Source organism: Panthera uncia (assembly GCF_023721935.1).
Source record: "Panthera uncia isolate 11264 chromosome B3 unlocalized genomic scaffold, Puncia_PCG_1.0 HiC_scaffold_1, whole genome shotgun sequence".
NCBI classification, from domain to species: Eukaryota; Metazoa; Chordata; class Mammalia; order Carnivora; family Felidae; genus Panthera; species Panthera uncia.
Genome location: NW_026057582.1, coordinates 91729453 through 91754867, shown reverse-complemented (window position 1 = coordinate 91754867; position 25415 = coordinate 91729453). Strand labels below are relative to the sequence as shown.

The window sequence follows — 25415 nt, the reverse complement described above, 5'->3', positions numbered from 1 at the left end:
CACATGAACTCATGCAACTCAACACCCAACAAAACAATCTGATTTAAAAATGGGCCAAGGAAAAAAAAAAATTAGGGGAAAAAAAAAAAAAAAAAGGGCCAAGGACCTGATAGACATTTTTCCATAGAAGACATATAGATGGCCAAGAAAACCATGAAAAGATGCTCAACATTACTAATCATTAGGGAAATGCAAATTAAAATCACAATGAGGTATCACTTTACACCTGTCAGAATGGGTAAACTCAAAAAGAACAAAAACAGAGGGGCGCCTGGGTGGCTCAGCAGGTTGAGCATCCGACTTTGGCTCAGGTCATGATCTCATGGTTCGTGAGTTCAAGCCCCGAGTTGGGCTCTGTGCTGACAGCTCAGAGCCTGGAGCCTGCTTCGGATTCTGTCTCCTTCTCTATCTGCCCCTCCCCCATTCTCTCTCTTTCTCTCCCTCAAAAATAAACATTAAAAAAAAAAAAAAGAACAAAACTAGCAAATGTTGGTGAGGATGTGATGAAAAGGAACACTGGTGCACTGTTGGTGGGAATGTAAATTGGTGCAGCCACCAGAGAAAACAGTATGGAAATTCCTCAAAAAATTAAAAAGAGAACTACCATATGGTCTAGCAACTCCACCTTTGATAATTCCATTCATCTGAAGAAAATAAAAACACTAATTCAGAAAGATATATGAACCCTAGTTAATTACAGTATTTACAAAGCTAAGATATAGAAACAACTTGTATTCATCAACAGATGAATGAAGAACATGTGCTATCTATATAGTAATGTAATACTCAGCCATGAAAAAGGATGAAATCTTGCCATTTGTGACAAGGATGGACCGAGAAGGTATTATGCTGAGTGAAATAAGTCAGACAAAGACAAGTGCTTTATGATTTCACTTATATATATGTGTAATCTAAAAAGCAAGGCAAACAAAGCAAAACAGAAAAAGTCTCATAAATAAATAGAACAAACTTCTGGTTGCCAGAGGGGAGGTGTTTGGGAAGGATGGGTGAAATAGGTGATGGAGATTAAGAGGCACAAACTTACAGTTAAGAAATAAATAAGTCACAAGAATGAAAAGTACAGCATAGACTACATTTTCTGTAATATCGTAATAACTCTGAACGGTTCACAGATGGAATCTAGACTTATGGTGATCATTTCATAAGGTATATAAAGGTCTAATCACTGTGTTGTACATCTAAAACTAATAGAATATTGTATGGCAACTATAATAACAAAGGAAATAACAAAAACTATGCATGTTACTTACATGTCAAATTCTAAGGAAATGGAACTACAGTATTATTTTGAAACCAATATATTGATATCACGTTATCATCTTTAAGCCAAACTATTTGGGAAAATACTATGGGTTAAATTACAGTACAAGAAAACCCTGAAAATCTTCACGTTTTCTGTCGTAATACAATCTTTTACTGGTACTCCCTACAGTAAACACACTGCTAGCTGGCTTTGAAATCTTTTGAATTATCTATTTTATCACTGCTGTGGTAACAGGACTGAATTATAATGAAAAATCTTTATAGCCAAAAGGCACCAAAACATACAAATTCTTCTCACTGGTATTTTTCTTCCTAAAATATAAAAGCTTATAAATAAAACTTCATTTGTATATTATGTATTTAACATAATATTAAAAAAGAGAAACAATACAGTTAAAAGAAATCAAACACATACCTGTGGAACATTCTTTACAACAGGCACTGGCTGAATTATGGGTAAAACATCAGATTTAGAAGCAGCAATTGACTCAATTGGAGTTGATACGTTCAGTGGTGCCATTCTCTCATCTTGATCATTTAAAAATTCTGTATTTTCATTTATTTCTACAGAAGGAAGTGGCATCTGGGCAGTAGGTTTAGAAGGAAATGATTCTTCCAGTGAAGGATAAGTAAAATCCACTAAAATTCCCAAAAGAATAATAGGTATGAAAGAACAGCAAACCCCATAAATAGTAGTTACATATCTCATGCATGTTACTATGTGATAAAGTAAATGAAGTGACAACCACAACAATCTTAAAGAATTAAATATTAACTTCTAGGATGTGGACATCGTATATTTTTTACGCCTGAAAACAAACTGCTATCCAGTAGGATAACTAAACACACAACCAAGAACACTACCGTAAGAACATAAAGTTTATTTTACCAAAGCAATTTTAAACAAAAATTTTCACATACATACATGAGATAGACACCTCTTCATTCTTGCCTCGTGGGGGTGGAGTGACTTTAGCATTTGTTGTATACTGGGGATAACAAAGTAGCCAGTTGTCATAGCCTCCTTCTAAAACCAAAGGCTCATTGCGCAGGACAGTTTTGCTTTCCCACTAGGAAATAAGGAAACAGTATTTTTATTTTTCTTTCACTTAGCATAATATTTTCAAGATTAGGCAATAGTATTTTCAATATAGCAGCAGTCTCTTCACAGTAAAAAAGAAAGAAAAAACACAAAAAATTGAATTTTAAAATTGCTCTTGAAGATTCATCTAAATGATAAAAAATGAGAGAATTCAAAATTCGGCATTAAATGAAACACATGGATAGATCAGGTTTTTAAAACCACACAAGTAATACATGATCTTGGAAGAAAATTGTGAAAGTAAGTTCATGTATTTAAAAATCATCCATCATTTGAGCGCCCAGAGATACAACTTTGACATTGTAGGATTTATTCTTACCATTTTCTATGTAGATACATACTTTAAATTTTATTTTTATGAAACAGTGAAACTTTTATGCTGCTGCTTTTCTCTTACATAAACATCTTTTACTAAGGGTCCTATCACCACCACTTGTAATGACCAGATAATATTCTATTTTATACACACATACACACACCCCAAAACTGAATCAACCAATGGAACACTTATGGTTATCTTTCCCGTTATAAAAATGCTGAGATAAATACTGAAGATCCTGATATATGCACATACCCAATCAACTCCATTAGGGAAAAATCCCCAGAAGTGGAGTGGCTGAGCCAAGGCACATGAACATTTTAAGGCTTTTAGTATATATTCCTAATCTTTAAATGATCATTAAAAATATGTATCTATATATATTTCTGCAGGGTAATTTACTAGAACTAGAACTGCTGGATTGAAAGTTTGGTAGATGCTGCCAAATTGCCCTTCAAAAAGATGATACCAATTTATATACTTACCAACAGTTTATGAGAAAGCCTATCATAAATCTTTATAATTTTTACCAAACTGGTGGATAGAAAATGGAATCATGTTTTAATTAGCTTTTATCAGTGAAGCTGCACATCTTTTAATGTTTATTAATATTAAATGTTTATAATATTCTATGACTTAAATAATATCATCCTTTGCCCATTTTTCAGTAGAATTTGCTATTTTCTTAGTACATAGTGAATGTATTTTGAATATTAAGAAAAATAGCTCTTTGTCATATATGTTACAATTATTTTCCTGATTGATTTTTACTTTATTTATGGAATTAAAACAGTCAAATATACATTGATCTTCCTTCATGGTGTCTTGGCTTACAAGACCTACAAATGCTTTTTCCTAGTACTACTTCACTATTTCAATCAACATATTTATATCATTGACCCATCTAGAATATGGTGTGATCTAAGAAGTAAGGCAGGGGTCCCCTTTCTTTTCACCTACTGGCTAGCCAGCTGTCTCCAAACCATTCATTTTTATCCATTTTTCCCCACACTGACTTGTTAAATCATCTCTCTCATACACTAAACCTACATATATCTTAGGCTGAACTTTATGAAAGTGCCAGTATTGTAGGTCAAAACTAGTTGAATACTGGCAGTTTCATGTATCGATCTGTACTTGGTATATTTCTAGATTCCCTATTTTAAAGCATGAATTGTTTTAAGGCTTTTAAGATTGTCCTCCTGAAGGGTAATGTTCCATCAACTGACCTTCCTAAGAGCAGATTTTGAGTCTTACCAGCATTCATTTAGTACTATCAGTTTAATAATTTAACAAATTATACTGATTATTTTTTCTTTGCTAATTTAATCAGAAAAAGGCATTCACTTTTTAAAATGCATTTCTACTAGTAAAGATGATTGTTTTTATGTTTGTCTCTTGTATTTCCTCTTCTGTTCATGTCTACGTCCACTACTTATTTTACTATTTTATCTTAAATACTTTTTTTATTTGCAAAAGTTCCTTCATATTTTAGGTGTTCTATAGTTGACTGTTGAACAACATGGGTTTGAACCGCGCCAAGTCCACTTACACACTTTTTTCTCCCCTTTGAGTTGATGGCAAAAGCCACAGGCATTTACAACTGCCCACCGATGGGACCAAATTGAAAGCGAATAGTGCAGAGGTTGTGCCTGTTGCCCAAATGAGTACCTGGGCAACCTGTTGAGGCTGTCACCAGCTGTCAGCAGCTCCCAGAAGCCCCAAACTGAACACAGTTCAGGTCCTTGTGTGCCAGCAGAGTGGTCAGGCTGAAAGCCCTGGACTGGTGGACAGGAGGTGAGGGTGAAGTGGAGACACACCCCCCAGAGTGCAGGTCGGTGCTGCCCAGGAAGTCCAGCATTCTTCGTATTCCCTCCTCCCTGCCCTGGTCCTCCTTGGGCCTAGGACCCTCCCTGGCCAAGGGCAGAATGCTCCTCCCTATGGTGGCTCCTGGAGGCCAGAACATTCACATGAGGCTGTGGTTGCCAATGGCCACAGGCTGGTGGTACACCTCTAGGAAGCTATACTGTGATCCAAGGGTGCTGTCGCCACCTACAGGCCCACCCAGTGGCTGCCATCGCTCAGTAGAGGTTACCAGGCTGTGGAACCCTACCATTCCAGGGCCAGGCCCACTGCTGCCACCATTCTTATCCTGGTGCTGCTTACCCACCTATATGGGGCCTTTTTCCAATAAATATACATACAGTACAGTAACTGCGATTTTAATTATGATTGAATTATGATTTCAGTAATTTTTTCATTATTTTATATAATTTTATATAATTTATAACATTTGCTTTTTTCTAGCTTACTTTATTATAAGAATACAGTATATAATACATATAAAAATACTTTGCTAATCGACTGTTTATGTTATAAGTAAGGCTTTTGGTCAACAGTATTAGTAAAATTTGGGAGAAGTCAAAAATTGTGGCAGGGTATTGGTACCCCTAAACACTGTGTTATTCAAAGGCCAACTGTACTGCCCTATTTATTGCAAATAATCTATTTGTCTTCTGCAATCTAATCATATGGTATTTTTCCACAAATTTTTTTTTGTCAAGTCAAATCTAACAAGCTTTTTCTCCTTAGTGACTTCTTCCTTTGCTTCTATGTTTTGTAGTCTAATTCTTTTTTATTTATTTTTAATATAATTTATTGTCAAATTGACGAACACAGTGTGTAAAGTGTGCTCTTGGTTTTTGGGGTAGATTCCTGTAGTTCATTACTTACATACAACATCCAGTGCTCATCCCAACAAGGGCCCTCCTCAATGCCCATCACCTATTCCCCGCCTCCCCCATTCCACCCTCAGTTTGTTCTCTGTATTTAAGAGTCTCTGATGGTTTGCCTTTCTCCCTCTCTGTCATAGTCTAATTCTTAAAACAAATAACACTTTTTTTAGACAGTTTATGTTCCTGGAAATTCTAATCTTATGTTATATTATCAGTTTATTATTATTTGATGATTCAAAACTAGTCTTTTAAATCTGCATTTAAAAAAAATCTCCAACCAAAGCTGCTGAATCTTCTTATCCTTAAGATAAACAGCTAGTCAGAATACCTTTCTAACAACCAAAGAAGGCTTACAATTACAGTGAACTAACAAGGAAACTTGCTAACCTTGAAAAGTGCATCTTTCAGACTCCGTAGAGTTGTTCCAAGTTGTAAATCTTTTGTTGAACTAAACCAGTCAAGAAGTACCACATATTCCACATTCCCCCTCTTCTTCCATGTGTCTTTAGAATCATCTGGGAGTTTTGCTTCAATCCAACTAGCAGTGACTCTGAAATGTATTAACATTTGTATTGGGGCAAAGGTAGACAAGAAGTCTTAATATACTAATATAAGACACTGAGTTTTCTTTTAGTCTGTACCACAGTAAATTTTCAGCAACATTTCTTTCTAAGGTCAAACTGTATGTCTGGATAATAAATAATCCTAAAATGTTTAATAACTTCACCTTTGCATAACACTGGAATATGTTTTAGTAATTATTAGAAACTAAAAGAAATGGAATCAACTGTAACCCCTCACAAAAAAGGGAGCCAAAACTGCAAACAAAGAAGTCATCTGAACACCTCTCTCAGCTAAATATAAATAACTGGGGGATCACTCGGGTAACATTATTTATATTTCAGTTCTCTTATACCTATGTAGAGAATTGCTAACCAAATACCAAAATGCTTATTTAACAAACACATAGAGCATTTACTATGTGCCAGATACTCTCCTAAATGCTTTATTTTCATAGAATCTCAACTGAATCCTCACAACAAATCCTATGAAGTAGGCATTACTAACCCCATTTTATAAATGGAGAAACTGGGGCACAAAGATATTAATTGACCTATCGAAGGTTACAGATGCCAAGTGAAGCCAAATTTCAAACTCAGGCAATCTTGTTCACGTCCATGCTCTTAGCTGTTCTGCTATGCTGCCTTTTAAATCATCAACTGTGAAAAATATCAACTGTACATTAAAGCATGCTATTCATGTCTTTTGCTCACAGAAAAGTTAATTTAAAAGTTACCTAAAGTCCTTAGAGTGGGCCTGCAGCACAGCCCCTCCCCCCCAAATCCTATTACATCAACTTTTCATCACTAACTACTTGCCCATTTATTCCACTCGACACCAACCACTGCCTCCTTGTAGTTCCTGCTTATTCAGGTATACTCCTGCCTAAGGGCCTCTGCCTCTGTGCCTTTCTATCTGGAATCCTTTTCCTTCAGATAACTGCCATCACTCATTTCCTTTACCCTCTCAAAATTTGCTCAGTAATAACTTCTCCATGAAGCCTTCCTGGATTAAAATTTTAATACCTAGCCCAATGTATACACTTGATACACCCATCTCCATTGCACTTATTAAATAGCAGACATACATTTTAAGGTTTATTGTCTGTTTTGCCATCCCACCTCCCTGTTAAAATATAAGCTCAATGAAGCAAAATTTTTGTTCAATAGGTAAGCCCCAGTACTTAGAACCATAGCAATCCAGCCCACAGAAAACTAGTGCTCAGTATATGAGTGCTGAATGACTGAATAAATAATACAAATTTGTTCCATCAGGTAAGAAACTCCATATTATTCCTGGCAAAGCACTAAGCATTTTAATATTTAACTGATAATACTGGCAAGCTGGGCAGGACTGGTACACTTTTATTCATAAGTAAAAGAAATGGTTTAGATTATTTAAAAGAAAAAAAAAAACTTGCTCCTATATAATAATGTTGGCTACTATATCCTGTAGGAAATAAAGGAAAAGAGAAGAAATATAAAATACTGTCTCCTAATATTCTCACCTGATATATAGTGATAAGAATGAAAAAAATTGAAATATGATTTCTTTTTACTGTTAATGTTTACTTATTTATTTTTGAGAGAGACAGTGCTCAAGCAGAGGAGGGGCAGAGAGCAGCGTGAGAGAGAGAATCCCAAGCAGGTCCTGCACTGTCAGCACAGAGCCTGATTCGGGGCTTGAACTCACGAATCGTGAGATCATGACCTGAGCTGAAATCAAGAGGTAAACATTTAACTAAATGAGCCACCCAGGCACCCCTGAAATGTGATATTAAGGACTATCCCTGACTCTAGGGATATATTTGCCTTTTAGTCTAAAAACTCAAGATTAGTACTCCATAAAAAACACTTTAGGAAATAATTTTATCACTAGTATTTCCCAAACTCACTCTTTCATGTAACATCTTTACAAATTGCTGCAATTTTGCCCTACCTTGTCTATTATTTAATAAACTTAATTATTGGGGCGCCTGGGTGGCTCAGTCGGTTGGGCGTCCGACTTCAGCTCAGGTCACGATCTCGCGGTCCGCGAGTTCGAGCCCCGCATCGGGCTCTGGGCTGATGGCTCAGAGCCTGGAGCCTGCTTCTGATTCTGTGTCTCCCTCTCTCTCTGCCCCTCCCCCGTTCATGCTCTGTCTCTCTCTGTCTCAAAAATAAATAAACGTTAAGAAAAAAAAATTAAAAAAAATAAATAAACTAATTATTAATTTAATTAATTGAAAGTGATCCTTTAAATTTAACAGGAAAATGTACAGTCCCATATACATGGAAACAGCAGCATATCTAATGAATAAATGATAATCAGTAAAATACATACATCAGTAAAATTATGCTTTATTCACACAACAGAATGAACCATAACTACACCAATAATATGGAGTACAAGCAGCCAGATATATAAAAAACTATAGATTATATATTTCCTTTTATATAAAATACAAAAACAGACAAAAATAAATCTATCCTTTTTTTTTTTTTTTAATTTTTTAATGTTTATTTATTTTTGAGAGAGACAGAGAAAGAGCACAAGAAGGGAAGGGGCAGAGAGAGAGGAGACACAGAATCCAAAGCAGGCTCCAGGCTCCGAGCTGTCAGCACAGAGCCTGACACAGGGCTTGAACTCATAGACCATGAGATCATGACCTGAACCAAAGTCGGATGCTTAACCGACTCAGCCACCCAGGCGCCCCAAAAATAAATCTATTCTGTTAGAAGCTGGTGGTTCCCTTTGGTGGGTGGGGATATGGGTAGTAACTAACAGAGGGCATATGAAGGGATTCTGGAGTGATAGTAATATTCTATTTCTGGTCAGATAAATGGGTGTCCTAAATGGGTGTGTTGCTTTTGAAAATTCACTGAGCCAAATACTTAGGACAGGAGTGTTTTTGTATGTATGCTATACTGTATTAAAATGTTTAAAAAAAAATAAAAAATAAAGAATACAGTAATCACCATCAGCTAGTTGTAGATACTGTTGCCTCCAGAAAGCTCTAAGGCCTACTCTCTGGTGAGAAAGATAACCAAATATTAAAAAGGAATGCTAGCACCAAACAGACTTCTTTTAATGACTTCAGAAAGACTGAAACAAAAGTTAAAGGGGAATAATTTTCTTGGCATGCAGTTCATCACTCTTTAATCTTCAACCTAAACTCATCATGAGTTTCATAGTAGTCAAATTTCTCGCATTTTGGGAAACACTTAAACTCAATAAAAACCCAGGCTTTCTGTTAGTACAGATTAGACCATCCAAAGATTAATACAATTTTGTCTATTCAAATCCTAGGAATACAGTGACACCCACTTGATTAGACTAAGTACTCTAGTGTCACTTTTCAACAGCATTATTTACAAAGCACCCTATTCTTCAGGTCAAACTTTATCAAGCATCAAAAAATGCGCCAAAAACTATGCAAATTTTACTGCCTAATTTATTTACTTATTTTTAAATTTTTTTAATGTTTGTTTATTTTTGAAAGAGAGCGTGATCGTGTGTAAGCGGGGGAAGGGCAGAGAGAGAGGGAGACACAGAATCTGAAGTGGGCTCCAGGCTCTGAGCCTGAAGCAGGGCTCAAACACATGGACAGCAAGATCATGACCTGAGCCGAAGTCATACACTTAACTGAGTGTAAGTCATACACTTAACTTGACTGAGCCACCCAGGCGCCCCCCCACCCCCTTTTTTTTTTTTACTAATTTAAAAAGTATGTCTTTTCAATGCTGTTTAAGTTAATCTTAAAATGGGCCATAGATTTTAATCCAATCCCATAAACTAAGACCCAGAGAGGTTATATAATTTATTTAACACTTGAAATACTAAAAATAGCCCTGGATATGGAGGTTTAGCTCTGTCATTATTATGATAGTTTTTAATACATAATATATTCATGCAAGTAACTTTACATTATTTTATAGATTAACATCCTTATCAAAAAAGAAAAAAAATTTTTAATGAGTCCTTACTAGTACCAGCCACTGTGGTAAGTTTGTGTATATAAAATTTCACTTAAGCTTCTCAAAACCTGAGATAGGTAATATTATTATTCCTATTTTATAGATGGATATGGGCTTAGAGAGGTTAGGTCACTGGCTAGAAGTAATGTAGCTGAGAAGAAACAATTTCGATCTGAATATAGTCTGACTTTGGAGTTTATCCATTTACTTAATCAGTTGGCGATACTGTTTTTTTTTCCCCCAAAAAAGTATTTATGTACTCTTTTACTACAGATAACAGGATGGATATTTCTTTTTTATTTTTTTTTAATTTTTAAAATTTTATTCATTTGTTTTTGAGAGAGTGAGAGTGAGCATGAGCTGGGGAGGGGCAGAGAGAGAGGAGAGAATCTCAAGCAAGCTCCAAGCTAACAGTGCAGAACCTAACATGGGGCTCGATCCCATGAATTGTGAGATCATGACCTGAGCCAAAATGAAGACCTGGATGCTTAACCAACTGAGCCACCCAGGTGCCCCACTATGGGGTATTCCTAAATAAAAAAACAATCAGTTCACGATTTTAGTCAATTTGGTGCATATACTTCACAAGCTCATAAATAAAAAAAGGAAAAATTAGTCAAAAAAAACCTTGGGAGAGAGGGCACACAAAGGCAGCTTCACTTCTCTTCCAATAAGACTGCAAATGTCACAAATAGGAGAAAACACCCAAACCAAAATGTTCTTTATACCACCCTTCAGAGAAAGAGTAAAGTGTAACATTACGGAGTAACCAGAGAAGAAAGCCTACTTTATCATATTTAGCCTGGATGGTAAGTAGTAACATTTACTACTGTCTACAGTTAACCATTTTACCTAAATACACAATGACCCACCCTGGACTGATGGCTTCTTCAGGAACACTGAGAGAATTTGAAATATGGGAATCTTGATAATCCTGCATTCTTCGAGCATCCATTATAATCAAGCTGATGTTTTCATCCATCATCATTGTGTATAGCTCCTTCGCTGTGATTGCCCCTTGGAATCAAGAGAGACAATATAAGCAACAAAAAACACCTAGTTCCACGTGCTTTCTTATCACTAAACACAGGACAATAATTGCTTCTTCTAGAAGAGTGAAGTACACTAGCTGTCATATACCTGCTATCCCATCACACTACTTACTACTTTTTAAACTAACATTAAATATAATTTGTGTTTTTGACATTCATCAAGAAACTAGTTCAATGTTCCGTTTCTGAAGGCTTAAATACCAAAGCTAGCTGTTGAGGTTACAACTACATCAGGTGCTGACTGTTGCTGGTACAAAATAAAGGAAATTAATATATGTATCTCATGAAGATTTTCTTATTCTCTAATAATTAAATCATATGAAAAATGTCAACCAGAAAAAAAATCCATGGTTCAAAAATTCTTGACAGTTTCTAAATTCTTTTTAAAAAGTCTCTGATGAGGTCTTATGGGGACTATTTAAAAAACATTTAGATTTTCAAGTATTCCTAGAGTAACAAGTCAAAGGCTTGTTTTTTGTGTTCTGCATCAGGGGTTGACAAACTATGGCCACCTGTTTTTAATGGAACACAGCTGTACAAACGTGTTTACATATTGTCAATGGCTGCTGCTTTCCTGCTGTGACAGCACGAACCTCAGTAACCCCCCAAGCCTAAAATGTTTATTCTCTAGCCCTTTAATATTTAACCAAAATAAATATTTGTTATGTTGCTATTTTCCTCTTACAGCTTCTACCATCTGAAATGAAAGATTAAAAAGCACAACAAAGTCAACTATACTTCAGTAATAAAAACTTTAAAAGTAAGTAAATAAATAAATATTAAAAAGATAAAAAGCTGCTACAAGGGAGCTTAAAAATGTAAAGAACTATTTTGGCAGTGAGATGTGAGAAGAATGTAGTCACATGATCTCCTAAGCTAAAATACCCAGCTGAAAATAACCACCCTACTTCTCTAACCATCAAGATCATTTTGACAACAAAATCATCTAAACAAGTTGGGAACAAACCACTTAGGGAAATAACACCTAAGCAGAATGAGATACAAAAAACATAGATAAAAACAAATCTTGGAATGAATTAATAACATCTTTTAGGAAGGTATCTTATTTTTTAAATTGTTGTATGATAATACTTTAAATAGAGAATTTATTTTAGTGTTACATACAATTAATAATTAAATCTTTTCTGAGAAAGGAAAACTTAGGCAACTGTCTGAGTCCTATTGTATAGGTCACATACGTGTAATTGGAACATCAACACCACCTATGGATAATATCCAAATTACTGGTGTAGATATTTTTGAGGGGAGTGAAGATTTTAAATAATTAGGTCTACAAACTAGAACCAAAAGTCATAATAGCTAATACACAAATCCTCATATCACGTTACTAAGAGTTTCAAATATGTTAACTCATTCAATCCTCACAGTAAGTCTATAAAATCGGTATTAATATTATCCTCACTTTACAGATGGGGAAATTAAGGTAGAGATTAGATAACATGCTCAAGATCACATGGAAATTCAGGAGGGGCCAGCAAAATCCAGGTAGTCTGACTTCAGAGAGTCCATGCTCTTAACTGCTATGCTAAACTACATCTTGAAAAAAAAGAATGAAAAGCATAAACTATGGTTTTGATGTTTTTAATTACATATTACCATAAATATTCCCCATGATATATACGGAATATAAACACATTTTCAATATAATTGCATAGGCTAAGAAAAATGATAAAGCTTACATACAAATTAGACACAATGTTAAGATCTCATTGTGTAAAATCTGAAGCTTATTTTGATTACAAGAAGATCTCAATAATAACCTAAAAGGACTCCCTCTTTCTGTCACACTTACCTTTCTCTGTGGTCTCATTTTTGTCACTCTTTTCACCATTTATCTATTTCACAGGAAAAAAAAAGTTTCAACTTTAATAGAAGTAAAAATTTTCATAGAAACATAAAGTTCAACTCTATTACATCATTGAAACTGAAAGCCTGGAAAATGAAGCATGTGGAGTACTGGCATTTTATTAAAATACAGATGAACAATAATGGCTTCCCACATTATCTGGCAATAGATAACAGCTAAAATAACCAGCAGCACATCAGAATCATTTAACACTTCCTTGAAATTTTCTTCAGTTAATGACTAAATATAATGTAAAAGCACAGACTGTTACAGGAATTTAATATTTAATTTAATGAGAGAATATTTCTTGCAATGAAATAAAAATTCTGGCAATTCCCTTCAGAGTTCTCTTTATATAATCAAAGGAAGATGAAGTAATATAAGGTTTTACAAATTTGTATTTTCTAACCAAGACAACATACGATAATTCTGTCAGGTACTAACTCATTTTATAGATGGGAAAACCAATGACCTACCTGAGCCTACTGATCCATTTTAGCATCACTAAGATTAAAAAAGCAATGTATATTACGTGCTTCCTAATATTATACACTATGAAGTACACAGTATCACCTACTAAGCATTCTTGCCAAAAACAAAAACCGAACCTGAATCCTATTAAGCTGCTAGGCTGAACTTTCAGCCTACAAGAAATACGGAAGATAGAAGTAGAAATTAAATAATACAAGGAGGAAACAATCAGATAAATCCCGAATGTGGTTGGTTCATTTCAAAGAACTGATCTAGTATTAAAAAGCCAAAGGCATGAAACAAAAAAAATTAAAGGGGAACTCAAGCAGAGAGTATTTAAGAGACATAACAACCAAAAGACTCTAAGTGGACCTCATCTGGATCCTAATTCAAACAAATCAACTCTGAAGTATCACTATGAGACAGTGGGTAAATGTGGATATAGGCTGGATATTACATTACATCAGGGAATTACTATTAATCTTGTGAGATGGAAAAATAGCATTGTCATTATTGAGAAAATGTCCCTTTCTTTGAGATGCATACTGAAATATTTAGGGGCAAAATGGTATGTTATCTGAAACTTGCTTTGAAATAATACAGCAAAAGAAAAGGGGAGAGGTACAGATACAAAATGTGACCAAAAAAAATGTGACAAATATTAGTTGACTATTGCAACTGGGTTACAGTGTTTAATTGTGGTTTTTTCCCAATATAAAAAGGCTAAACAAAAATAAAAGTAACAAAAATAGTTGGCCCTCCTGATGGAAAGGCAACAAAATGAAGAGATTAAAATATCATTTCACATAGTTCTTTGAAGTCTTGTATTTATCTATATCAGCCATTTAACCTATATCTCCCTAAGATAGTGTTATTTAGCTTATATTATGAGTTCCTAAAATCAACAAACCACTAGTTCTTCATTTCTTTTTTCACAGTGCTTAGTATAAGGTCAAACATTTAAATGTTTTTTAATGTTTATTTATTTATTATTATTTATTTATTTTGAGAGAGACAGAGTGCGGGCAGGTGAGGGGCAGAGAGAGAGGAAGAAAGAGAATCCCAAGTAGGCTCCATGCTGTCAGCATGGATGAGCCCAATGCAGGGCTTGATCCCACAAACCCATGAGATCATGACCTGAGCTGAAATCAAGAGTCAGGAGCTTAACCAAGTGAACCACCCAAGCACCCTCAACATCTATTTCTTAATGAAACCAATGATGATTCACACACAAATGATAGCTGAAAGCTACAAAATGCTTAAGAAAAAGTAAAGCAGAAATCCTTCCCTAAATTTCAACAGAGTTTAAGAAATTATATTTTAGGAGAGAAGATATTTGCAAACGACATATCAGATAAAGGGTTAGTATCCAAAATCTATAAAGATCTTATCAAACTCAACACCCAAACAAATAATCTAGTGAAGAAATGGGCAAAAGACACGAACAGACATGTCTCCAAAGAAGACAACCAGATGGCCAACCGACACATGAAAAAATGTTCAACATCACTCATCATCACGGAAATACAAATCAAAACCACAGTGAGATACCACCTCACACCTGTCAGAATGGCTAACATTCACAACTCAGGCAACAATGGATGTTGGCGAGGATGTGGAGAGAGGATCTCTTTTGTACTGCTGGTGAGAATGCAAACTGGTGCAGCCACTCTGGAAAACAGTATGGAGGTTCCTCAAAAAACTAAAAATAGAACTACCTTACAACCTGGCAATTGCACTACTAGGTATTTATCCAAGGGATACAGGTATGCTGTTTCGAAGGGATACATGCACCCCAATTTTTATAGCAGCACTATCAACAATAGCCAAAGTATGGAAAGAACCCAAATGTCCATTGACAGACAAATGGATAAAGAAGATGTGGTGTATATGTATACAATGGAGCAATCAAAAAGAATGAAATGTTGCCATCTGCAACTACGTGGACGGAACTATGGGTTCCGTAGAGGGTATTATGCTATGAGAAATTAGAGAAAGACAAATATCATATGACTTCACTCATATAAGGAATTTAGATACAAAACAGATGAACATAAGGGAAGGGAAGCAAAAATAACATAAAAACAGGGAGGGGGACAAAACATAAGAGACTCTTAAATATGGAGAACAGAGGGTTGCTGGAGGGGGGAAGGGCTAAATGTGTAAGGGGCATTAAGGAGTCCACTCCTGAAATCATTGTTGCACTATATGCTAACTAACTTGGATATAAATTAAATAATAAATAATCTAAAAAAATTTTTTTCTAAGAATTAACTATAGATAATGTATGGTGACTAGAATATAATAACTCCTCAATAAATGTTGGTTGAGCCCCCCCCCCCAAGAAAAAAAGAAATTGTATTTTAGGAAGAATTGTTCCTCAGAAGGTGAAGGAAGGAGATATAGTAGACAGTGGTAGCTGGCAGGTACAGACTGAGTCACTGATGGTTCTTGGCAAACAAATGATGTAGCTAGATTTCAAGGAGCTGCTGAATAAAATGAAACAGAAGAGGAAAGGGAAATGGGCAGAAAGGAAGAAAAAGCAAAGGGAAGAGTATGAGACCCTAGAAATAGATAAAAGGTTAGGCACCAAATTAGTACACCAAATCCTTTTCAATGCAAATTACATTTATTAGAAAGAAGAAACCTTAAAAATCATCTATTTCAAGATCTTCACTTGGCAGTAAGGAAATGAAGTCCCAGAACGGTTAAGCAAGACCTGACATGGGACTGGAACTCAGATATACTGAATCACAGCTTTAATGCTCTTTCTACTACTGTAATCAAGTTAACAGTGACTGCAAAAAAACTAATTAATGCACAGAACACAGTTCTATAGAAGCTCCAAGAGAAACCTGGGATCAAATGAAGCTAGAATATTTAACTCAATTTCTAATAAAAACCACATTAAATTTTACCCTTGTTGTCTCAAAGTACATTGTTGTGGTATCTCAACTCACCTTAAGCAAATCATCTGAAAAAAAGGAACCAGTCTTTTTTAACATCACAGAATAAATTTGAAATACCTTTTGGGTTTTGTCTCTGGAATCCATTACATTTTCCAAGGAACTTTTATTTGATGTACCACCATCCTCTCTTCCTGCTTCTTGCCTTTTCTGTTTCTGCAGCTGCTCCTCCTGTCTGTCCTTTTCTTCAAGTTTTTTTCGAACCTCAGCTTCTTCATATCTAGTTGAGAAAACAAGTCAAGGTGTCTTTTATTGGCATGATCATGAAAAGTAAAGGACTTCCAGTTCCATAAAATTGGTACCCTACCTTAGGATATTTTATGGCAGCATACTTTCTCCCTCCAACTGAAATTTGATTCTGCCAGTGTTCTGTTACAAACCACAAATCATAAATTTGCCCTCTGTAGACTTATTTCAAATTGCCAAATATCCTGAAAAGAAACACTATGATCTCAAGTTAAAGTTGCTTAATGTTTTTTGTTCTTTCCTTGCACTAATTTCAACCTTTCCACTGAATTTCACATCTGCTGCAACTTCTTTTACAAAGGACTTAAAATCCTAAAATTAACTCTAAAGACTCATTTACTTATAAAGTAGTTCAAAATATAAAAAAGACAATAAATAAGTGAGAAAATGGCCCTAATGCCCAAAAGATAAAAGAATAAAGAATATTACTGTTGATAACAGTACAAGTAGGGAAAAAGTTAGTAAATCCAAGAGAAACAGTCAATAGGGGTAACTCAAAGATTAGGAGAAATTCTACTCTACTTAGTTCATTAACTGGCTAAAGGAGGAAGAGAATAGTGATTCCAACTTTTATCAACCATCTTAACATATTCCAGCTCCAAGATTAGTAATTTCTGGGAAGGATGAAGGGAATACATTAATTCAAAAAGATAATTTCTAAGTAAAGACTATGATGTATATAATTAGACTAGTTAATTGATCCAAGTGTGAAAAATCATTAAGAAAAATCGTTCCCCTTTTATTTCATTATTCAAAGAATGACTAACCAAAATAAATAAAAATAAAAAAACAAAGAATTATTAATAACTAAAAATTCAAACATACTGTTTTTAATTTCTAATTACTTTCTAAGTCTGATAAGGCACTCATGACAAATATTAGAATTAGATTTGTTTTTAAACATACATAATTTTTGCAAACTATGCAGTTCAAAACTAACCACAAATACTTCATTTCCCTAAGACCAATGTCCAGTAGCACATTATAACCTGGGGAATATGAGGAATTATATTTTTCTCAAGAATCCTGCCAGAGAGTTAGAAAAAATTGGACCTGAGCTCCAATCTACTCTACCAATGCTTACCTTAAGAATCTATCATTCTACATATTTTTAGATTTTCAGTAAAAAATATGAATGGTAACACATGAACACAATAAAGGCATTAATATGGCAAAAGATTCTCATTTTTGTGTTCCAGTTAATGTAAGATTTATTGCTAGGAACTGGGATTCATATGCATGGTCAGACAAGTTCTAAATATTATTTTTATCTTCTAAATATATGTTCTTTTAAAGATTTTATAATAATGTTTGTACCTGAGTTTAAGGCTTTCAGAGAGTCTTTCAGCTTCTTCAATAGCTTTTTTGATGTTTGCAAGTCCAAGTATTGAATGAAAGTAGTCCTAAAATTATAAGAAAACCATCCCATAATTTTAGTACTGGCCATTGTACACAGCACTAATGCTAAAAACGTTAAAATCATGGTGCTATGTAAAAGAAAGGTTGGATGAAAACATTATGATTGAATGAAGTATTTTTTTAAACTTTTAACCTACATAAACACAACTTATTTTCTAAATGTTTCAAAGTATCTCTTCATATCAATAGTATGCTAAAAAAAACTAATAGGTAATAATTTTATTTATTTGGGAGACACCTTTAAGAAGTATAAATACTATTCTTACTATTTATGAATAAGTGCCAAAAAGCAAAGCTTTCAGGAGCAAAATATAGATTTCCTTTTGTAAATATGTTAGTTTTTTTTCTCTAGTCTGAGAAGCAGTAAATTGTATATTGACATGGGATTTATTCTGTTTTACTTGTTTTATACTGAGATGTTTTGGGGCTTCCACCTTTATTTTATAATAGTGACCCACCTCTCAAGTGGAGTCAAACATTTGATATAAAACAAGTTTCACATCCAAGGAAACCTTGAATGAAAATCAAATGGTAGAAATAAATCATTAATAATACACTCTTCTTTAAACACACACACACACACACACACACACACACACACACACACACAACTTGTTTGGCACATAATTTACTAACAAGCATAATAAAGTTAAGAAAAATTGTGGTAGTGTGTCCTCCCTAAGGAATATAAAGGAAAAAAAGCCCTCAAGGCAACCTGGCTATAAGCATATGTGACATCCCTCACAACCTTGTAACACAAGACCACTTAATCAGACTACATGTTTGTGTGTTACCATATATGGAAGACAAAGAAATAAAAAATATATAAAAAACTATGCTACATGACGTTCAGGGCTCAGTTCTTCGGGTATGATCTCAAATGAGCCATTGCCGGCATGAATAAAGTTGCTTCCTAAACAGAAAAGCCTCGGTGTCACGACTCTCTGTGCGAGAATCCTGCTACAAGATCACTTCTCTAAGAAGTCACTCACTGAATCCTGCAGTCAGAGATATCTTCAAATCAAGGTTGGTTTGACATGACAATAGCAAAGTGAGACTCAGCTAACTGATTTTTGGATCTAATTAGCCACAACCTGTCAATGTGACTGTGCAAATAGAGCCTAGTAGCACAGTTCATCACAAATGATACAGTAATAAAACATAAAAAGATCCAAGGGAGTGCCTGGGTGGCTCAATCAGTTAAGCATCAAACTTAAGCTCACTTGCTTAAGCTTCCAACTCTTGATTTTGCCTCAGGTCATGACCTCACCCATCTCGCCATTCATGAGTCAAGCCCTGTGGAGGGCTCTATGCAGACAGTGTGGAGCCTGCTTGGGATCCTCTGTCCCTGCCCCTCTCCCATTTTCTCTCTCTCTCTCTCTCTCTCTCTCTCTCTCTCTCAAAAATAAACAAACTTAAAACCTATAGCTATCATATATCTATCTAGCCTAAAAGAAGATCATGTTTGGGGGTACCTGGCTGGCTCAGCTGATAGAGCATGAGACTCTTCTCAGGGGCAGGGTTATGAATCTGAGCCCCATGTTGGGTGTAGAGATTACTTAAAATAAATAAATAAGTAGGTAATGTTTCAGTTAGGCTTATTCTTCTAAATAAAGACTAAATAAATTAAAAGGATCCTTCCCTATATAATTTCAATAAAAGTTTAGTTTTTTTTCAATACTGTATCAACTGAAAATTACAGTGGAAACTGTAATTACTTCAGTGCCACAATGTCCAGACTTTAGATGCAATATTCTCTTAACAGAAAACAAAATTTAGTCATTACTGTAAGGTTTCTCTCATAAAAATAAAACACAAAAACAAAAAATACCATGACTTGTTGTATTAATTTTTTGACATGAATTTATTAAAAAGTCAGCGTAAGCCCAGCCTAACACTGTTTAAATGCTGAAAACATTGTGTTTAGGCATACCTGTTACAAATTTTCAGAAGACCCTTCCCTAATATTAGTAAGGTTTCTTGTCAATAATTCTCTCTTTCCATGCTCTTAAAGGATCACAGTTAAAGCAAGTATGAATATTTTCAAGTTTTCAACAATATTGACAATTGGCAAAATAAAAAATAACATCCAATTCTTACACAACTAAAAATGTTTGCTTCTCAGGTTAACCCAAGGAAAACTTTCTTACTCCTGAACATGCAAATTCAAACAACTTGGGGTGCCTGGTGGCTTAGTTGGTTCTTGATTTTGGCTCAGGTCATGATCCCAGGGACATGGGATCGAGCCCTACATCAGGCTCTGTGCTGAGAGTGTGAAGTGCTTAATATTTGCTTTTTCTCTCTCTGCTCCTGTCCTGCTTCATGTTCTCTCTCAAAAAAAAAAAAACAAAAAAAACAAAAAAAACAAAAAAACAAATCTCATGATTTCCCAAACAAAAAAGTTTGCCTATAATATTTAGGAATAATGAACAATAATGCCATACAGACTTAAAAATTTAATTCTGATTTTATCTAGACTTTGCTACACTAATATTTTCAGTATCATTAGTCTTCCACCCCCTTTTCAGATAACCCTGAAAACATTCTTCATAGACTGTTTTCAACGAGTAAGAAATATAATGTCTTCTGCTAGTGAGCTTGTGAAGTTAATGTCTTATCTAAACCTGAAATATTCCCTCATGTACAAGAGTGAAAGATATAAGTTTCTGAAGAAGACTGGTGACACTACATTCTGTCACAACCTGATTTAAAGGGTAAAACCCAGAAAATATCTAGCTAACAAATTAAAAAAAAAAATCTTTTTAATGTTTTAGAGAGAGAGAGAGAGACAGAGAGAGCGCGCACGCGAGTGAGAGAGTGCGAGCGGGGGTGGAGCAGAAAGACAAGGAGACACAGAATCCGAAGCAGGCTCTAGGCTCTGAGCTCTCAGCACAGAGCCCGATGCGGGGCTTGCACTCGAACCATGTGATCATGACCTGCGCCAAAGCTGGACACTCAACTAACTGAGCCACCCATGCGCCCCATCTAGTTAGTAAATTTAACATTTCACATACTTGGCGTGCACTGGAGATGCTGGGCTAAATAAAATAAAACGAAAAACAGTTCTAAGGCAGAAGCAGATGTGTACCCTGGACAGAGCAAATGAACAACTGCAGTATATAAGATAACAGCCAGGGTTACCTGAGCCTTTGCAGGGAACTTCCTAAGCTGAACAACTCCTGCCACTTTCAACTACTCCCTTTGGAAATGCAATAGATACTCTGTGGAAATGGAAAAAATTTATCGATTAAACTGCACTCCTAACCTTCTCAAGTTAAAAAGTAGTAGCAGCAAAAACACTACCAATCTTCTCAAAGGATAAAAGTAACTACAAACTTAGAAAAATACAGCGAGGCACCTGGGTGGCTCAGTCGGTTAAACGTCTGACTTTGGCACAGATCGTGATCTCACGGCTTGTGGGATTGGGCCCCACATCGGGCTCTGTGCTGACAGCTCAGAGCCTGGAGCCTGCTTCAGATTCTGTGTCTCCCTCTCTCTCTCTGCCCCTACCCTGCTCGTGCTCTCTTTCTCTCAAAAATAAACAATAAAAAAAAATTTTTTTTAAAAAGAAAAATACAGTAAAAAGTAAACATAAAAACCTGGCCCTCCTACAACAGACAAAATGGCAGACACCAAAACTACCAAGTTATCCAAAGCTGCAACTCTTTCAAAGTATTTACTTTACTAATAAACACTTCTACACTTCTTTTTAAAGCAATTCCATTTTTGGGGTACCTGGGTGGCTCAGTTGGTTGAGTGTCTGACTTCAGCTCAGGTCATGATCTCATGGTTCGTGAGTTCGAGTCCTGCGTTGGGCTCTATGCTGACAGCTCAGAGCCTGGAGCCTGCTTCAGATTCTGTGTCTCCCTCTCTCTCTCTGCCCCTAACCTGCTCGCGCTCTGTCTCTCTCTCAAAATAACCATTAAAAAAAATTAAAACATAAAATAAAGTGATTCCACTTTAATAGATACCATAAAAACCATCAAAGAACATGCAGAAACATGTTTGAATTTGGGAAGGCCACACCTTACCTGCAGACAGACATGCCCAAGAATGTTCTAAGGCAGGACCAATCTAGCCATCTGTGGACAGGAGGATTCATCTCCAAATGCAAGGGGCCACCTTTCCAAGGCTACATCTAAATCCCTGTAACTATTATTAACATGACTTTGCTGGTGAGAAGAAATACCAGCAATGATTTATCACAATTTTTTTAAGTGTATTTATTTATAATTTCTACACCCAATGTAGGGTTCTAACTCACAATCCTGAGAACAGGAGTCTCATGCTCTACCGACTTTGCCAGCCAGGTACCCCTATTACTATTAAATCAAACGTTAAAGTCATCCCTTAACCCACTTAACCAAAAGAAATTATACTGGTGACACTACTCTGGAAAAAAAGTTATTTCAAAGAATATGAGAACTCTTTTTTTTTTTTTTGTACTTCTGTAAGTCAATTTAAACAAGGCAAGCCAATTCTACCACCAGTGAACAAAATAAAATCTCAACACTAATTCAAGAATGGCTTCTCCACCAGGTAAGAAACCTATAAGCAGTATTTGACTACTATTGTCTGGCAGCAAGATTATTACTAAGTAAAGGTGGAACCACCAAAACAATATTCCTCCAATTTCATTAGTGTCTATGTTCTTCTTTTGCCTATTTCTGGTGCAACTGAAATGCAACCATTTTCTCTAGCAACATTTATCCTAGTCATTAATTCTTTTTAATCATTTACACCTCTCCTACCCTCCTTCCCTAACTCCCCATGGCTTCAGCAAAGTGGAAGAAAGGTACCTGCTCAAAGGATTAAAAGAAAAAGTAATAATAATAACATTGATAATAAAAAATAAAAATGGAAGTAATCAGTATTAACTGAACCCTAACATGACGACAATGTCATTCAAATATAAAAAGCTGTCACATAAAAACAAGTGAGTGACTAATCACTTGTTGAATGAAACAGGAAGATGTGGTGTGTAGGTATGTGTACACACACACTGGAGTATTACACAGCTGTAAAAAGGATGACTATGTAATGTATGACAACATGGATGGACCTAGAGGGTATTATACTAAATGAAACAGATTGAGAAAGACAAATGTGGAATCTAAAAAAGTACAAATGAATAAACAAACAAAAAGTAGAATCATACCTGTAAACACAGAGAACTGATGGTTGCCAGAGGGAAGGGAGGTGGGGAGATAGGGAAAATGGGTGAAGGGGAATGGGAGACAGGCTTCCAGTTATGGAATGGGTAAATTATGGGAATAAAAGGCACAGCATAGAGAATGTAGTCAATGATACTGCAATAGTTTTGTATGGTGAGAGATGGTAGCTACACTTGTGGTGAATACAGCATAACATATAGTTGCTGAATTACTATGCTGTACACTGAAACTAATCTAACATTGTGGGTCAACTACACTCAAATAAAAAAGTTAAAAAACAACAAAACACACACACACAAAATAAGTGACTAAACCTCGAACCCTGAGAAAGTACAGCTGCAGTCACATTTTTATTTTAATGTTTATTTATTTTTGAAAAAGACAGAGAGACAGAGCTTGAGTGGGGGAGGGGCAAAAAGGGAGGGAGGCCCAGAATCTGAAGCAGGCTCCAGGTTCTGAGCTGTCAGCACAGAGCCTGATGCAGGGCTCAAACTCATGAACTGCAAATCATGACCTGAGCCAAAGTGGGACGCTTAATCCACTGAGCCACCCAGGCACCCCACAATTTTCTTATTTAATGCATGAGTAAGCTGAATCCTTCCACTTGACTTGGCGATCATTTAGTGGAGAGGAAAACTGATTATGTGTCTGCATGCTGCTATAAACTTGTATTAATCCAGGCGCCTGGGTAGTTCAGTGGGTTAAGCATATGACTTCAGCTCAGGTCATGATTTCATGGTCAGTTTGAATCCCACATAGGGCTTTGTGCTGACAGCTCAGAGCCTGGAGCCTGTTTCAGATTCTGTGTCTCCCTCTCTCTCTGCCCCTCCCCTGCTGACTTGCACGTGTGTGCGTGCATTCTCTCTCTCAAAAATAGAAATTTAAAAAAAACTTGTATTAATCCAAGACAAATTAGGTATGTGTATATAGTGTGAGTGTATCCACATTTATACACATATAACTTTGCAAATAATCAAACTAAATCTGCTTTTTCTATCTGCAAAGGAGTTTGAACATGCTGCTGAATAATGTGATCTAAATTTCAGTATTAGTTAAAACTCTTAGAAGAAATCGATAGCTCTGCTGTGCAAAAATAACTTAGCAAATAAGAATGCAGAAATAAAAGGTACCTGCTGTTGCTTGAAATCAGGCCTTTTTTTGATAAGATTATAAACAGTCACATATTTCATATATAGTACATAGGCCCTTTCCTCATCACGATCTAATCTGCTTTCTTCTGCTGTCTTGAAGATCTTCAGGGCACTCTGTACATAACTTCAATTAGAGAAAAAAAATAATTAAAACACTTGACACATTGGCAGGGGGCAGGGCGAGTCATGTTTAAGGTCTACAGAGTATTTTGATAACATGAATTTCATAATGTAGATTGCATTACTTCATAACTGGTACAAAGTTAGATATATGTTAGGATATAACCTGAAAATTCCCCTAGCCTACAAATAAATAGTTCTGTTTCCTAATAGTTGTTTATATTCCATCAAGCTATTCAAAACGCATTAAGCCTAGTTTTAAAAGATTTGCTAACAGATAATCCTGAGGCAAGTGTTCCTTGGGCAGCCATGTAATAGTCATACTCTGATTAAAGAACAAAACTCCATACCATTTTTACTGAAGTAAGAAAGGCAAAATCTTTATTACTTTAATGTTAAAATACTTTTCAGTTTTCTTCATCCCTTTCTAACTATGTTGTAAAAATTTCCCCACCTAAAAATCCAAAAAAAAAAAAAAAAAAAAAAGGGGACAGGGAAGGGGACGTGATTCAATCTTTTCAACCGGTTAAAGTTTTCTACAAAATGGCCAAACTGCACTCTTATTCACTGGTCCTGGTGGAACAAAAAGAGATTTAAAGTCTAAAAATAAGGCATTTTAAAATTCCACTTCAGTAAAATATTTAAAGATTCTGTGGCCTTCATTATAAGGCCATTTGCCTGGTTAACACTCTTTAGAAAGCAAATTAATAAAATAGGCATTTCTGCAAGAGAAATGCAATCACTTAGGACTAAAGTTCTGGCAATCCAATTATAGTGTCAATGCTTATATATAATGCTCTTTATTGGTAACTTATTTATGCAAAGCAGTGCTTCTTGTTTTTCTATATTTTTCAAACTGCTCCACAACTGCAAACATGGGTTAATGATGAAATTGGTCAGGCCAAGAACACCACACAAAGGAACAGGGCCAAAGTGATATTTAGGACCAAAGACAGTCCTATACAAGGACCAGTTTAGTCAGTGTGTATGCC

The 25415-nt window shown here is 35.5% G+C and overlaps 1 protein-coding gene across 1 annotated transcript in view; it reads right to left on the bottom strand.

Moving 5' to 3' along the window:
• The window catches only part of USP8 (ubiquitin specific peptidase 8), a 76942-nt gene that overhangs the window by 28810 nt on the left and 22717 nt on the right, over positions 1-25415 (bottom strand). The window contains exons 3-10 of the mRNA XM_049611674.1: positions 24283-24427; positions 17877-17962; positions 16374-16533; positions 12823-12865; positions 10830-10974; positions 5828-5990; positions 2210-2354; positions 1700-1923 (exon numbers count right to left, since the gene is read on the bottom strand). Coding sequence (XP_049467631.1) covers positions 1700-1923; positions 2210-2354; positions 5828-5990; positions 10830-10974; positions 12823-12865; positions 16374-16533; positions 17877-17962; positions 24283-24427 — 1111 coding nt within the window. The remainder of the gene's footprint in view (positions 1-1699; positions 1924-2209; positions 2355-5827; positions 5991-10829; positions 10975-12822; positions 12866-16373; positions 16534-17876; positions 17963-24282; positions 24428-25415) is intronic.